The 17,653-nt window shown below is 36.8% G+C and overlaps 1 protein-coding gene across 1 annotated transcript; it reads right to left on the reverse strand.

Annotated features, from left to right (window-relative positions):
• Positions 1 to 336: 336 nt before the first annotated feature.
• On the reverse strand, positions 337 to 16,537 carry ALB (albumin). Its single transcript, XM_006729806.3, has 15 exons — positions 16,407 to 16,537; positions 15,443 to 15,500; positions 14,436 to 14,568; positions 12,713 to 12,924; positions 12,016 to 12,148; positions 11,406 to 11,503; positions 9,916 to 10,045; positions 8,787 to 9,001; positions 7,485 to 7,617; positions 6,014 to 6,111; positions 4,833 to 4,971; positions 4,027 to 4,250; positions 2,411 to 2,543; positions 1,719 to 1,785; positions 337 to 506 (listed from the first exon to the last, which is right to left on the reverse strand). Exons 1-14 carry the CDS (start codon positions 16,483 to 16,485, stop codon positions 1,744 to 1,746), a joined length of 1,827 nt encoding a protein of 608 aa, XP_006729869.1. The 5' UTR covers positions 16,486 to 16,537; the 3' UTR covers positions 337 to 506; positions 1,719 to 1,743.
• Between the last annotated feature and the right edge of the window lie 1,116 nt (positions 16,538 to 17,653).

A 17,653-nucleotide genomic window follows, 5' to 3' on the forward strand; every position in this document is an offset into this window, starting at 1 on the left:
CTTACATTTTTTTGAGGCTCAGTGTTTTTTTTCCAGTTCAATTAACCATCCTTACAATCATCTCTATCTTCTTTGTCCCTCACATTTCTTAGTCCTTAGTAAGGAAAAGCCTATACCAGTTTTCATTCTTTTATCAGAATTATGATAATGTTAAAATATTCCTTTGCATGTTTATGATCCATAACTCAGAAGATCATTAATGTTTCTTTTAATCAGCCAGCCCCTAAAGAACTAGACTGAAGTGGGAAAAGAGAGAACAGTGGGACATTCACAAAACCTACAAAATTTCCAGGATGGCAATACATCTGTGAAAAATAACAGTCCTGGACAATAATGTTAGATTCTTTTCATTTTTTATTAATTACAGCACAGAGAAAAGAGGCAAAACGTTTAAAGAAATTTGTGTTCTTTAGACAGAGGGTTGGTTTTACACCAACAGAAAAGAAAAACAGATGAATAAGCTCTAGGTCTTCATTTCTCTTTCTTTCTCTTATTCTCAGGGCAGGCTGAAAGACAAAAAGACAAATATAAGGACTGTTTGTAAAATGCTATGAGTTTTTGAAATCTATTCAAATGAATGTTGAATTGCTTAGATTGTCTTCCTGCAATTTCCACCAAAGAAAATCATTCAGCCTGTCCTGGACTCTGAATTCTTCTGTTGGGCTGGGGGAGAGGACACACCAATAATATTGTAAAGTCCTCTCTTTGTCACTGATGTCATCAGCTCCTCAGGTTTCAAAGTCCCAAGCTTTTCATCATCACTCCTCAGAGTCACTTGCTTAACACCTACTTCTTACCTAAATTAATTACCAATAAAACAAGTGTCTCTCAAAGACCTTTCAGAAGAAAATCTTGCCATTTAGGATGAGAACAAATCACACTTTGAAAAGATCAAATTTACAGGAGATATGAAGTTGCTTCCTCACTTGAATGCACAATATGTAGGTATTCTCAGGTGGGCAAAGAGTAAGTGAAAACTTCATAGTGGGAACAGACCTCAGAGTTTGGAAAATATGAAAATAATTCATGCTAGAAAACAGTCGGACAATTTGTTTTAAAAAAGAGAGTTGATACTATCTTTTTTAATTTCCCACAAAATATTACAACCAAAATGGGTGAAACATGTTTATGTTCAAACATTTAAATTTTAAAGTGGGCCTCAGTAGCAAGTTATTCACTATAAAGTGCAAGTTCACATAAGGTAGATCTGTCATACTCTCCAATGAAATTAATCTGTTACTGGGCTGTTGGATTGAACCATGTGAAATCGTTGCTATTCAACTGTCTTTTACCTTAAAAAATGCACTTTCATATGGTCCAGCCTAATACCTAGAAACCCCACTGCTAAGCCATTGCTCAGTTGAATGATTCTGTCTACTGTGTCACATTAGGTCAGAACAGGACACTGGTTAACTCTCAAGCTTTGGTTTGAATTTTGAATTGTGGCTCCACCCCTCACGAGCTGGGTGGTCCTTGGGTAAATTATGGAACCCATGTCTATCTGTGCCTTCATGTTCTCATCTGAAAAATGGGAAAAATAATGACACTCAACTTAGGCAACTATTTTGAGAATTAAGTAAGTTAATACACATAAAGATCTTAGAACAGTGACTGGCACTGGTCTATATGGCTCTTGGTAAATGATTGGTCAACTTTTGCTATTTTAATAGTAACTATTATAATTACTTTTTTAAAACAAAAATCCAAAGTATAGTTACCTGAGATGCTTGTGATGGTGTTCTTTTAGGCTAAGGCAGCTTGAGCTTTGGCAACAAGTTTTGGACCCTGAATATCAAGAAATGACAGATTTGGGGAAAATATTAGCATTACTATTAAGATGAAAAGTTGATACTTATACAGCCATTTGTAATTACAAACTAATTTTACATGAATCACATTCTTTAATTCCAGTTTAGTACTAGAATCTCTACAAGGAAGCTTACTGACACCCATTGTTCCCAAAGGAATAAAAACATTACCCTCAAGTCATAGAGGGAATAATAAATGATTCAGACATTTAAATATAAACTTCCTTCCTTAACCTATAAAATCAAACTCAGATTCAACCAAATCACAAACCAGCATTTTTCAAGAACATGTTTCAATAAATTAATGTTTGGCTCAAAGACTTGAGCCTTACAAATATTTCTATCTATATTCATAAACATCACAACTTTGGAAACAGAGCAAATACTATGAAGATTTACTAATATACTCCAGTGCAGCAGGAGATTAAAAAAAAAAAATGAGAGCTATTTAAGTAATTTTGTCAGATAATTTTGTATGTGGAATAAGATTCTGGTCCGGAATGTACAGAGTGTCCTTCAGATATATAAACCCCTAAGCCCTGGTCAGATCAAATGCGACAAGAAAGGAAATGAGCCATATTGCAATGAAGAGACTCCAGTACCTCCTCGGCAAAGCAGGCCTCTTTGTTTTCAGCTGCACAGCACTTCTCTACAAAGGCTCCAAAATCCCCCATAACAGTTTTCAGTTGTTCCTCAGTTGCTTTGGGCTTGTGTTTCACCAGCTCAGCAAGTGCACTGCATTTGAATGAAAACAAAACAACAACAACAAAAATCAGAAAAAAAAGTTTACTTACATAAAGAAAGTAATGGAATGAGTAAATCTCGGGATTAAAAGGCACAGCATAGGGAATATAGTCAGTGGTACTGTAATCATATTGTATGGTGACGGATGGCAGCTAAACTTGTGGTGAGCACAGCATAATGTATAGACTTGTCAAACGACTATGTTGTACACCTGAAACTAATTTAACATTGCGTGTCAAATACACTTCAATCTTTTTAAAAAAAGGAAAAAGAAAAGTGGAGATGATTAACATAAGAATAAAAAAAATAAAAAAGAAAAGAAAAGTGGAGATGGTAAAGGCAGTAGTAGTATTGTTGAAGATTATGAATCTTGGCCAGGCGACTCTGAGCTTGAGGCCCAGGCTTACCACTATGAGCTTTAATATTCTCATCTGCATAATGAGGACAATAAAAGTCACCTTCATAGGGTTGGTGGAAGAATCAAATGAGATAATCAAGGTAAATTGCTTAACATCTCTAGTACCAATAAGTCTCAATAAATCAATAGATCTCTTTTCGGTAAGTCTCTGGAAAGGATGTCATTGTATTTATACATTATTCAGATTTTAGAAATTATGCCATATTAAAAAGAAAAAAAAGAGTTATACCACATCGAATTGAACTTTTAGTGATTTAAGAGCTAAAACTGATCCTTAAAAGCTTAACTATCTTGTTGGACTCCATTAAAAAATTTCTGACCTGAGAGTCTTTATATTTGGTCTGTGAAATTTACCCCATTCAGTTAATACTGGGGAGGCCATAGGTAATAAAACTATCCAAACTTATGGGAGCTGGTGGTTTTCTTTCATTGACATTCACAGAGATAATAGTGCTAGAGGGAGAGGGGGTTTTTGCAATATTACTCACAAGTCTATGGCTATGATTAAAATCTCTGAGATGATAAATTTATGGTGCTAAATTTCATGCATTTCTAACCCCTGTGACAGCAATAGGGTGTTGAGCCTCAGAACTCATTTTTCTAGATGTTTTTCACCCAAGTTCCATTCTCAAAAGTTATATGTTGAGAATTTGCCTTGCCTGTGGGTTGCCATAGAACAAACTTAAAATAACCATTCATGCCTAGAAATAAATTCTCCTATGATTTCTACTAACTAATTTGCTATTTGCACAAATGCATCAGTTAATCGTTCATATTTTTCTACTGGATTTATGTTAAGACATTATTCCACTGTAGCTTTTATCCACAAGATTATTCTGAATGATTTGTAGGCAAGGTTATATTATAGAGGTTTTTTGCTAAGAAAACAAAAAGTTATCCATTTTATTCTTGACATTTTTATCAGCTTACTAACACCAGTACTTAAATACTATTTTCTAAAGAATATAATCACTACTTCAGAAAAAGTTACCCATTTCAACTTAAAATTCTCACTCTCAAGACTCTAAATGCTTACAATAATGAAATAGTACTCACGATTGTTTCTTGACTTGTTTCTCAGCCTCAGGAAGTGTGCATAAGTCTGCATGGAAAGTGAATGTTTCAGCGTTAAACTCTTTGGGAACATATGCCTCATCAATTTCCAGGGCAGAAAAGCATGGTCGTCTGTTCACCAAGGATTCTGTGCAGCATTTGGTGACTCTCTCACTCACTGGGGTCTTCTCGTGCAACACGCACAACCGGTTCAGGACCACGGACAGCTAAAGGACAGGTGGGCGACCAGACATTCAAAAGAAGGATAATAAAAGTTTTCCATGAACTCCTACTTTCCAATGGACCAAAAGACGTGTTATATTTTAACTAGCAATATTGAATCCAAGGTTGATTTGAGGAAGTTATTTGCTTCACTTTAGAACTACAGATAATGGGGGACTTTTTAAAGTATTTTCTCTTTATGTCTACATTTTAACAATAGTTCCCTTGAGAAAATAATTGATTGAAATAATTTGACGTGAGTCCTGAGATATGTATTGGAGTGGGAATGAAACAGTCTTATATGGATACATATTTTTAAAAGACCCCAAAGAATATGAAAGGTTTTTTAAATGGCAGGATGAAACATTGAAAACTCATGGAATTTTTGTCAATTTATCATTTTGGGGATCTTATACAAATCCTCATTCAAGATAATATAGGTGACCAAGTCCTGGCTGCCACTACCAAATACACACACACGTGCATGCACACACATGTTAATTCACCCCTGTTTCTGAAAGTTAGCTTTGTCCTTACCTAAAGGCAAAAATTCATCATTATTCACTTATTATACTTAAATGACTCACATAGTCTTCAGCACAGGGCATTCTTTCTGAGTCAGGTTTCTTACAACACCTGGTGCCCACTTTTCCTAGTTTTCTTGAGACCTCCACGAGAGTTGGAGTTGACACTTGGGGTACTTTCTTGGTGTAACGAACTAAGAGCCTGTAACAAAATAGTTCATGTGTTTTCAGCCAGGCATGTCTTTCTCTAACATAGTAGGTCAAGCAGAGAACACTTAGGCAAAATTAACTAAAATGACTTTCCATCCATAAAATTACCTTTGTCTCCAGGTTGGTTGAATGGTATGGGGGAAGACCTTGTCCTGAGTAACTAGTTAAGCTTATCATTGTTTCCAGCTGTGCTGTATCATCTTAGGAAAGTGACTTATTATAATTCAGTGACATTAATATATTTATTTATTGCTTCTTTCTTTCCATAAAACCTACTGAGGTCTTAATATATATCAACACCATGCTAAATTTGAAAGGTATGTGTAAGTTTTTTCATCTATAAAACAGGAAAAAGTATATCTGACTCATAGGGATGGTGCAAGTATTAAATTAAAATAAAGTATGCAATCAACCTGGCATGGTATCTAGCACGTAATAATCACATACTAAGAATTCTAATCACCACTGAAAGTCATGTGTGACTACAATCTACTCGAGGGAAAAGATGATATCTGGTTCACTGTTGTTATCCCTAGCACCCATTGTTAGAAGAGTGGTAAAATATTTAAACCAAACAATAAATATCTACTGACTGATGTGTCTCTTATCTTTACCTCCATAGATAAGACTCTATGTGGATCAGGACATTAGTCTCTCAGCTTATATATTACTTCTTGAGCTACTATTATTCAAAGGCTACCACTTCCTCCTTTGTAAAGCATTGCTGCATTTTGTTTGCCCACAAGCTATTCCTTAACCTTCAAGGGGCATCCTCAGTTCCTACATTCCACGATTTGCTATTTTCCTTCCTGATCTCAAGAGGCCAACTTTTTAAACTGCACTCAAATATAAGCTTCTCCATCCCACTAACCATTTTATTTCTCCCTCTCTAGTCTTTCTTGATGGAAAGAGATTAGAAGTATATACTGTATTTTCATGATTAAAATTTCTATCATAGATGGTATATATATTAAGTCTTAAATAATTACAAGTTGATCAAGAAAAAAAATCAGCTGATAAACAAAAATACTTACGCATTTTGGAAGCCATACTCTCCAAGTTTTTCAAAAAGTTCACAGTTTGTTTTGACTAAATTCTGAGGCTCTTCCACAAGAGGTTTAAATTCATCAAGCTGAAAGATAAAAGAATTGTGTTGACAGAATTCCATCCGAGGACCACATGCAGGTTCTTTTTCACCACTCTAGGCAGAATGAGATCCTCCCTCCTTTCTGCCCAAAGTCATGTAATTAGATCTTTGATGTCAAATCTATCATAATATGTCCAAACTGTTTATTTTATTTGGCAAGGGTGTATAGTATAAGAGATTAAGACTGCTAAGGCTGTGGAGTGCGACTGCTGGTGTTCAAGCCAGGCCATCCGACTCATTTTCTAATTGTGTAAATATACCTCCTATCTCCAAGCTGCAGAACCCTCACCACTAAAATGGAGATTAACAAAAAAGAAGGGAGAAAAGAAAAAGAAAGAAAGAAAATGGGCATAAAGATGGTACTCACCTCGAAGATTGTTCTACAAACCACCTGAGCTAATGAAATTAAAACAGTGCCTGGCAGATAATAAAAGCTTAATAAATGATGACTATGACTGTATCATTATTATTAAGCCCTCTCTCCAGTTGGATTCTGAGCTCCCTGAGATAAGAGATTTTACCTTGGTCATCGGCTCTAGTCTGGTGCCTGGCATATAGTAGGTTCTTGATAGAGGAAAGAATTACTTTCCTGTGATTCTGAAGTTTGGAAACCACTACATATGCCAGGAGTGCTAAATATCTTAAACATGTTAAAATCCTCTTAAAGCATAGCTAAATATGGCAAAAATCCTCAAGGTTTCCTCTCCTTAATGACTTGTAAAGCAATTCCTACACTTTTTCCCCGAAATTTGAAAATATTCTAAATGAATAGATTTCACAATCTTCTTTAAGATGCTAATTCTTGATATTTGATAAATCTTGGAACCTGGTTAACTTTATATCTAAGTTAAGTCTCTTAACTAACATTTCAATTTATCAATTATTTTGTCCTCGGGAGTGTAAAAAAGAGAAAAAGCATGGTCAAGATTTTGTGAAATTAGAGATTGCTCCCTTCAGATCTTTCCTTCCTAGACTCTTCTAGGTCTTATTAACCATTCCATTTAAAGCTATTTTTTCCTGTAAGGTTTAAGAGCACAGGATTGAAACCATGTCAAGAAAAGATCTAAATTGCACTATGTAGCAATTCACATTCTTGGGTTACTTTTCTTTCTCATGATTAAAACTGAGGGTTCTAGAGGGGAGGGAGTTGCGGGGATGGGTTAGCCCGGTGATGGGTATTAAAGAGGGCACGTACTGCATGGAGCACTGGGTGTTATACTCAAAATGTGAATCGTGGAACACAACATCAAAAACTAATGATGTATTGTATGGTGACTAACATAACATAATAAAATAAAATTTAAAAAAAAATGGATCATCCGCCGGAGCGCTACACTGTTTCCCTTTAAGAAACCTACCACTTTGCCATAGCAAGTAGGAGGATCATCGGTGGCGCAACACTTCTCCAGAGTGGCTTCATATTCCTTGGCAAGTCTCAACAGCAAAGAGATAGCGTACTCAGGATGCCTTCTTGAGTATTCATACAAAAACCTAATTCAGATGAAAATAAAATAGATCTCGCTGGGTAAAGGAGCAAGAAATATCACATAACTCACCTCAAGAGTAACTCATCTCCCACAGGTCTGAATTTAACTAGACCCCATGCAGGGAAGATTAGTGGCTAAAGGGTTGCAGTTCAGAATTAAAGCTACCTGCATTCAAATCCTGCCTCTGCCACTTAGTTTACTATATCACCTTAAGCAACTTATTAAAACCATCACAGCCTTAGTTGCCTTCTCTGTAGCACGTGGATAATAACAGTACCGATCTCATAAGGTGGTTTGTGGGAAATACATGATGTAATCTATGCAAAGCACACGCTGTCTGGCACATATTAAGTGTTTGATGAGTGACACCTGTTATTATTATGTATATTTTTATAATTTGGACTATACCTCAAAAGGGTTCTGATAGATAAATAGAGATGAATTCTTGAATTATTTTTTCACCTCTTTGTAGAAGTGAAATCTTGAAGGGTACACAATTATGTAAAATATATTAGGGCACATTACACTATTATAATCCAAAAATAAAAATGCAAAGTTATCACCACACTTACTGACTATATATAATCATTTATTTTGTCACTTAATTTCATGCTGCCCTGCCATGCTACTGTACTCCTGGTCTGTTCAACCAAATATAAAGCACCTGGTAGCAGACTGCATACTTCCTCTTATACTTCCTTATATAGATAGATAAATGGCAGGTAAATAGATCCAGAAATATAGAGATGTAAAGATGTATTACGTATATTCACACATATCTATTGTAGTAAATTCATTCTTTGAATGAATAAATGAAGGAATAATATGTCCATAATTTATGTATACACAAAATGTTCCTAGAGGTATTTCCAGGAATATCCCTAAGGAGAAAATGAATGGGGTAGGAATAAAGATAGAAACTTTTATTTCTTCTCTTCCCTTCTCTATTCTCTTCTCTACTGATTGAGTTTTTGCCATAAGCATGAATTAGTTTATAATAATTTTTTAAACTAATTAATTTTTCCCCCAAAATTTAAAAGCTAGGAGAGGGAAGGATAAAGAAGCATGCAGACAACATGGAAATTGTAGCAATGTCAAAGGAAAGCCTAGTTTGTCTTCCTGAATCCTGAGGTCATATAAAAGCTATGGAAGGATTATTCTTTATCCACTTACGTGCCCAGGAACACATCTTTTGCCTCCTGATAGTTTTTGCAAACCTCCTTATCTTCAACAAAGTCAGCAGCTATCGGGGACAGGTCACCGGGCAACTCATCTCTTTCCACCTCAGTGAGGCAGTGGGATTTTTCCAACAAAGGCTTATCACAGCATTCCTTCATTTTACTAGAGATTGAATCCTGATTCTCACACATATACTTGGCCAGATCCGCCTATAAGCGAGTTGATAAAAATTTTTCAATGTAAATTGGCATCACTGCACTTTCTCCCCAGACCTTTATTCTGTTGGCAAAACATGTTTATTATATTCTAAGACCATACACATAAAACATGACTTCTATAAATACTTTCAGTCCATGTTCCTAAGACTAGAGACTCAGAACTACTAAAATATTTCCACTTAATTACAAAAAATGGTCAGTAACAGGGACCCATCTCGGTTATTATTAATTTTATATCTCGACTGTCAAGGCACTTAAGTTTCTAAATTAAAACTCAGTACTATTTTTCCAAATAGTCCCTTCAGGCATTTTGAAACCAAATAACTAAATAAAATGTGAGCGATCTTTGGATAATTAGTCAAGACCATAGTCACAGGCCCTACTTACACATGTAAAATCTTTGCCTTAAATTTTCCAGAAAGTATCCTGAGAGATTAAGATGCTGGTATTTGGCCATATTTTTAAGTTTGGAGAAATGTGATATCATGCTAAATATGTGTCTAGTTAACACAGATGGTTAACTGAGAGAGAATATAAAGGGGGCGGCGAACTACATAATTTCCCAAGATCTCTTCAGGTAGTAGCCCTTCTCCAACTCCACCCACCTCCCAAAAATGTCTTCTTAGAAATCTCCCTTTGTAGCAGCCATCCTACTTCAGTGTAAGCCTTTGTTCTCACAATATGACTAAAAGGGTTACAAATTAGTGAATGTGTTTGTCAGATCATTTAGTGAATGGGAAGCCAGGTTAAGAAAAAAAAAGTACCACAAAGCAGGGAAAGAAGTGAGCAGATTGGGCATAGAATACAATCTCAACCCACTGTCGGCTTCGAGGATAATACTAAGCAAATTCATCCTACCAACTGAAGCATGTAAGTTACTACAGAGCATACTGCAGATTCTTTACCCTGTCATCTGCACATTCAAGCAGGTCACCGTGGCAGCATTCCTTGTGGATTTTGGTAAGATCTGTCACCAACTTGGAAACTTCTGCAAAGTCAGCTTTGGGGAATTTCTGGCTCATGAGAGCTATCGACCTAAAAAGAAAATTCCGCCATGAAAACGTGATTAACACACAATATTTTATGTCAAAGCATTAGGAAAATAGTACTTATAACACGAAATTTCAGGACAAAATAGCATATAGATATAATTTGTGAAATCCATTTGTCCTTACTTTACTGCTAGTTCTGAACCACATGGTTATCTGAGGGCAAAATGTTTCCTTAGGGCAAATTAGCCATTATAAGAGTGTGTGTGGTGGATAGAAGGCCAGCGATTCATAAAAGTGGAAATCAAAGAGAGATTCAAAAAGAGGCAACATGTGGAGAGCCATCAGGTTTAGAACCCAGACCTGGCTTCTAGATCTGGCTTTATCACTCATTAGCATTGGGACACTAGGCAAGTTACGTAGCCTTTCTGACCCTCAGCCTCTACTTGGTCACAACAGCATGCTAAACTGCAGGACTGATGTGAGGATTAAATTAGTTAATCCATATGAAAGCCTTTTATAAACTGGAACCAAGACATTGATCCAGCACAGCATCTAAGCCTTCTGACAACATGGAAAAGGCTAAAATCCACATGCTTTCCCAAATCATGTCAGCGTCTCCTAATCGGATCAAAGCTGCTTCTTCCTCCAAACCAATCACAGCCTGTTTAATCGCATATCATTTCATGTTGGGGTTGTTTTGTTTACTGATTTAGGTAGTTGATCTTGGTGGTTGTGTAGGGGGTAGGGATGGCAGGCAAAGATAGCTCAAACTATGGTTTCTAGAGAGTTTACAGGATGTCTATTATTTTCATTTTATCTCCTGTTGCTGTGGATTCATTGTTGACTAGCAAGTGAGTGGTGGGGGAGGGGATTTTTCTTGGCTTAGAAATTGAAGGATGCTCCTAGAACCAGCTAAGTAATATAAAAACAGAGACCCAGACAAAACCAAGGGATTAACCACAGAGCTAGAGCTATGAGAAAAGGAGAACTAACCCTGATGGCTAAATTTAATTATCAGAACATAAAAGAACAAACATTTCCAGATAATTGGTGTTGTTTGGGGGGATAAAATTAAGAAGACCCTGACGACTGCTCTATAAAAAGAGTGGATCATTAGAATAAGTCCCTAGTCTTTCTAAATAAGTAGAAGTTTAAATCCCCGTCCTAGAATGACAAAAAAAATACCCCATAAATTCTGTGACTACCTAGAAGAAATATGATAAAAAATAATGAGAAATTGTCACTGATGCTCTGATTTTCACCACTGTTAAATTTCTACCTTCAAAACAACCAGAAAGATGTATGCAAAAGCACCACATAAAATGCCATATAAATGTACATTTTTGTCAACTGAACCATAACCATTTACGTCATTATAAAGATTCAAACTAAGTTTAAAATACCATGCTTTGAAGGCTCTATCTCCGAATTTCTGGAGGCTGGCACACTTGAATCTTTCTTTGGCAGATGAAACCAGTACTTTTTCCCTCAAAGCATCAATCTGCAAAAAGAAATTATTTTGGAAAAATTAGAAAAGGAAAATTCTATACAAAACACCCCTTCATTAGTTCAGATGAGACTGTGCCAAATTAAAATTTAAAGAGATAATTTACACCTAAATTCCCAAGTGCCCACTATTGGCAAATAATTATTTTGCAATGCAGGGGGAGCAAAATCAGCCTGGTCCTAGGGGAAGCCCCTAGGTAGTTAAGAACCGGAGTGGAGACATTGCCAAGGAAAAGGGAGCTGACAGGAAATGTGGAAGAACAGAGTCCACTAACATCCCAGAAAATATAACTTTGCTGACTTCTTAATTTTGCATATAATTTATCTTCACCCCTCCTCCACCAACTCTCCCAACATCATTAAACTCCCTAGAAGAGGTAGGAAGGTTTTTTTTTGACCATGTAAAGGACTTTGTATCAGAGACACGAATTCCCTAAATCTAGCCATAAGATGCTCAAAGTCTGAGGTTTGATGATGAATTGCTCCTCCTATTCTTCTGGGGAATACCTTGGGTGTCAGGCAGGCAGCTTTATCAGCAGCTTGGCAGCATTCTGCAAAAACTTGTTTATATTGCTGAGCATAGTAAAGGAGTTCTGGGGCATAAAAGTAAGGATGTCTTCTGGCAACTTCATACAGGTATCTACATTTTCAAAAAAGAAAAACAGGCAGTCACTTTTCTATAGCGAACAGTGGTATGGAAACCATTGTAATCAACCTTCTCATCTAATTTACCAGTTACTCTCAATTTGCACATGATGACCTTGCCTTTGTCATTCTAGAAGTCAGTGAAAGGTTGAACTTCTATATATAAATTGTGTACATACATATATATGTTTTATATATATGTACACACATATACACACACATAGATATAAAATAAACTTCGGTAATGCAATGGTTTTGACTAAAATGAAATCAGTTTGAGAATAAATACATATCTTCATAATATTTTAACACAAGCCAATCTCTGTTTTTCTTACACAGATCACATGCTGTTTCAATGAACTCCAAAAGATCTTGGATCCAATTCTTTTCACCATGGAGAATTTTGTGGCATCAAATATTACTGCTTTGAAAACTGTCATTAGAACAAACGCTTCTAAGCCTTAATATCCAGAATATTTTTTATTGTAGTACTGCCTATAATAAGTCTCGACCTTTGTAGTAATTTTTCATTTTGAAGCGTAAAGATCTGAGGACTTACTTGCCCAGAAACTTCTGTTCACTTTCCTGAAAGGCGGCGCACATGGCGTCCGGCTCCGGGGTCACCAGCGGAGGGAAGCCGGGGTTATCGTCTTTGTGAGTCAGGAAGCACTCATTTCTTTCAGGATCCTGTTTCTCACAGCAGTCAGCCAGCTCGCCATACTTTTCGCGAAGAGAGGCGACTGTACACAGTTTGTCTCCGAAGAGCGTGTGCTAGGTGGAAGAGAGCAGGCTTCGGGTCACCGGGGGGTATTTTATTTCCTTTGTACCCAAAGAACAGTATAAAAAATTGAAAGCATCGGTAAGCCTTGGTTGGGAACTCATGTACACGTACACTTTTTTCTCAGGTTTAGAGTTTCCCTTGATTTGACCATCCATGGGATTTTCGTAAGAACTGACCGTCACCCGATTCCTTAGGGTGGGTACAACAGAACGGCAGCGCGAAGCCATGAACACGGCTCCTATTTCTACCTCACGCTACAGGCTAGGAGAGCTGATAAAAAAAAAAAAAAAATCGGAGCGCTTGGGTGGCTCAGTCCTTAAGCGTCTGCCTTCGCTCAGGTCATGGTCCCAGGGTCCTGGGATCGAGCCCTGCATTGGGCTCCCTGCTCAGCGGGAAGTCTGCTTCTCCCTCTCCCACTCCCCCTGCTTGTGTTCCCTCTCTCGCTGTGTCTCCATCAGTCAAATAAATAAATAAAATCTTTAAAAAAAAATCAAGGGAAGATAATCCTCTAAGTTGCAGGTGAATTCACATTAGGGAAGAAAGTATTCAGATAGTTTCTCATTTGATCTGCTTCTTTCTGAAAGGTCCAACTTTTAAGGAGGTACCATTCAAAAACTGAGTAACACAATTTACTGTATATTATTTATTATGTTAAAATATAGATCTTTTTTAGTCTAGAAACATTTGCCTCAAAACACATTCCATTAAATGTATTCTTCCTGTCCCCATTAATTTTTATTATGAAAGTAATTGGATCTTCAGGAAAATATACTGCTGATGATGGAATTTATTAATTTTCCCCCAAAAAATATTTTTTAAAATTCATATTTACAGCGCTAACTCTGTGTTAAAAATACCAAGTTAAAGTACTGATTCTACCTTGAGGGAGAGATACATAGAGAGAAAGAAATAAGAGGGGGAAAGATTTCAGTGATACATAAACCCTGGCCTTGCCCTGGAAAGGTATATACAGGTCTGAGTGGTGAGAGAAACATAAACCTCTCCCTGAATTGAAAACCTACTGGAAATACCAAAATTTCAAAGTCCTTCAAAGTGAATAAATGCCCTGATTTTTTATTCTATGTAAAAATATAACTATCCCTAAAATGAGGACTATGTAACTGTACTATTATTTTACCTAAGAAACAAAATCAACACAGAAATCAGATGAGTGTCTCCGGAAGATAAAAACCACGCTCTCACTGTTAGCCTCAATGAAAAGAAATCAAACTTCAAATTCTAAAAAGAGACTTTTACAAATCACAAATTTCCATTTAAAGGCACTGTTACTGTTGTGTGTGGTCTTCATAAAGAAATGTCTTTAAAACTGTGGGTATAGCTAGAACATCTCTGTCATAGAAGAAATAATGGCTGCCCTCACTTTTGAGAGTTGCTTACAAATTAATAATTGAGGAAACAAAAGTGGGATTGCTCTTCCTTTGAAATAATCAGGACTACTTACAAAAAGAAGAAATAACACTCAAAATCAGAATGTACTTACAAGGGATTTGCCACAGTCGGCCCCTGACTGGTCAGCAGCACAACCTTTTGCAAACTCAGTCACTTCCTTCGCTAATTTCACATGATCTTCAAATGGGCACTGCTGGAGATACTGAGAAAAGGCAACCAGCACCCTGAAACAAAGGACATAGAAAAATGTAACATGGGGCATCTGGTTGGCTCAGTCGGTTAAGCTTCTGCCTTCAGCTCAGGTCATGATCTCAGAGTCCTGGGATCGAGCCCCACATTGGGCTCCTTCCTCAGCAGGAAGCCCGCTTCTCCCTCTCCCTCTACCCCTCCCTTCCACTTGTGTTCTCTCTCTCAAATAAATAAATAAAATCTTTTTTAAAAAAGAAAAATGTAACATGGTGAAATGTTAATATAAAGTAGCTTGCTACGCTGGACAACAAACTGTCTGTATATGTTCTATATTTTATACACCTCACTATTAGCCAGAAAGTCTATTCAGATCAGCTGTTATCTGAAGCCTAAACAGGCATATGTGGCTTCCTGAGCAAAGAGGACACGTACTTATACCATGTTTAAACACATGTGTGCACGTGTTAATAAAAAATATTAAAATGCTCTCAAGAAACCACAGACCTATTTACTAGGTAAAGGAATTTAGTAAGTGAGCTGCAAAAGGAACCATATATTAAAGTCTTTCTTACCATCAGGTTATGGAAGCGTTCTGGAGCTACACTGTCCAATACGGTAGCCAGTAGCCACACGTGGCTGCATAGATTTAAATAAATCAAAATTAAATGCAACTTTAATTTCTGACCCTCAGTTGCACTTGCCACATTTAAAGTATTCACTAGCCACATGTGGCCAGTGGCTACCTTACCGAACAGCACTGATATAGAATATTTCCATCAATGCAGAAAATTCTATTGGATAGGATGGTCCTAGAAGCTGGACTCTGATGACAAGGGAATATAAGAACTTCAGAGTAATAACCAACACTATTAGAAACATTAAATTTGACTGTTCAGTATTTTAACTTACAGGCCTCTGAAATGTTCTTCTCCCAAATCATTGTACCGATGAGCAACCTCACTCTGTTCTGGAGAGGAAAAAAGAAAAAACAAAACAGATTTGTTTACATTCTGAAGAAAACAACTTAGTTATGGTGTTACTTTTTGTGTTTCTCTCCATGTGACTTAGGTATTCATTTGCTCTAAAATATTGACCTCAGATCCCTACAGAATATCTTGAGATGATGATGAACTATTTGTTCTGCATTTAAACAGATGAGTTATTCAATCACTGATGATACTATTTGAAAAATCATTAAAATCGTTAAATACTTTTAGTTTTATATTCAGATTTGGATAAGATCTAATGCTCTTGTGGTGTCTACTAACAGCTTCTGGGAGGACAGTCTGAAATGAAAAATATAAATACAAGTTCTGTTTATAAGATGAACAGTACAGGTTTTTGTTTTTTATAAATCAAGGTGCAATAGCCTTTGGGAATGTGGAGCTATGAATTCTAACATCAACTATATTCTGTGAAGTTTAAGTCACTCTGTCTAAGTTCTTTCAGGTGCAGAAGGAAGTTACAGCTACTAAATCAATTCTCACCATTTTTTTTCACCTAGGATGTTAGAAATGTATTAATAAGATAACTTCCTGGGCACCTGGGTGGCTCAGTTGGTTAAGCCTCTGCCACCAGCTCAGGTCATGATCTCAGGGTCCTGGGCTACTCAGCGGGGAGTCTGTTTCTCCCTCTCCCTCTGCCTATCCCCCACTGGTGCTCTCTCTCTGCTCTCTCTCTCTCTCAAATAAATAAATAAAATCTTTTTTTTTTAAAAAATAACTTCCTGAGGGATCACAAATACAAAATATCATCACCACCTAGAAATAAATGCTAAAAGAAAACACTTCTTTAAAGATGCAGGGTTTTCTAAAATTTTCTCTCACTAGGAAAATAAAGTAAAAGCTGAACAATAGGAAAATAGAATTCTTACGTGCTTCTCGACGCATCACGCCCCTGGAATAAGCAGAGCTAAAGAGAAAGAGTAGGGAAATAAAAGTTACCCACTTCATTGTGCCAAAGGCTTGTGGGGTTGATACAAGAGAACAGGTAGGACGAACAGAGGGAAATTTGCACTAATATACTTCTTTAACCAATAATTGTAGATTATTAACCAGACTCATCTTTGTATTTCATTGGCCCCCGACTGATTACAAAATTCATATTATTCTTGCCAAAAAAATTGTTTGACTAAATCCGTTGCGTATGTTTGCCATCTGGACCTGTTTTCTCCACAAGACCTTGTCAATTCATTAGTTATGTAAAACACCTTATCAAATTTTACATAAGAGTTTAAACAATTTGTCCCTATTATTCATTACCATGTTCTTTATCTGTGATTTACCATTTGACCATTTTAGTTTTTAATATTTGCAAAATTCTAACCAAACCAATGATTTAGCTTGAAAATAAGACTTACTAAAAGAGCTAAGGTTTGAACTGTATCTATTATTAACTCCAGGTATGCTTTTGTCAATAAGTAATGAAAAATTCACACACACACACACACACACACACACACACACACACGAAGGCTCCCATGTCTTTTTCACTCTCCTAAAATTGTTCTGTCTAAAAAAAGCTGATGTTGCCTCAAGTGCAAACTAAGAAAAAGCCACAGGAACAATAACAACGAAAATGGATGTTCAGAAGTTCTACACTCCCATCCCAGCTCTGGCCCACATGTGATTCAGGTCCTCTGGTAGGATACTTAGATGTAATGTAGGCATATCTTGTGGAATTTTCAGTTAAGGAGACATGGGGAAGAAAATGGGGGTGCCTGGGTGGCTCAGATGGTTAAGCATCTGCCTTCGGCTCAGGTCATGATCCCAGGGTCCTGGGATTGAGTCCCGCATCGGGCTCCCTGCTCAGCGGGGAGTCTGCTTCTCCCTCTGCCTCTCTCTCTCTCTCTGTCTCTCATGAATAAATAAATAAAATAAAATCTTAAAAAAAAAAAAGAACGCAATGACAGTAATGACAATCTGTGCCATAAAAATATATATAGGATAGGAGCGTCCTGGTGGCTCAATCAGTTAAGTGTCTGACCCTTGATCTCAGCTTGGATTTTTATCTCAGGGTCGTGAGTTCAGGCACCATGTTGGGCTCCACACTGGGCATGGAGCTTACTTAAAAAAAATGTAGGTTGAGCCTTGATTACACCTCTAGAGGTTGTAAGAATCT

This window comes from Leptonychotes weddellii, chromosome 2 (genome assembly GCF_054177405.1).
Source record: "Leptonychotes weddellii isolate Sample4059 chromosome 2, ASM5417740v2, whole genome shotgun sequence".
NCBI lineage: Eukaryota > Metazoa > Chordata > Mammalia > Carnivora > Phocidae > Leptonychotes > Leptonychotes weddellii.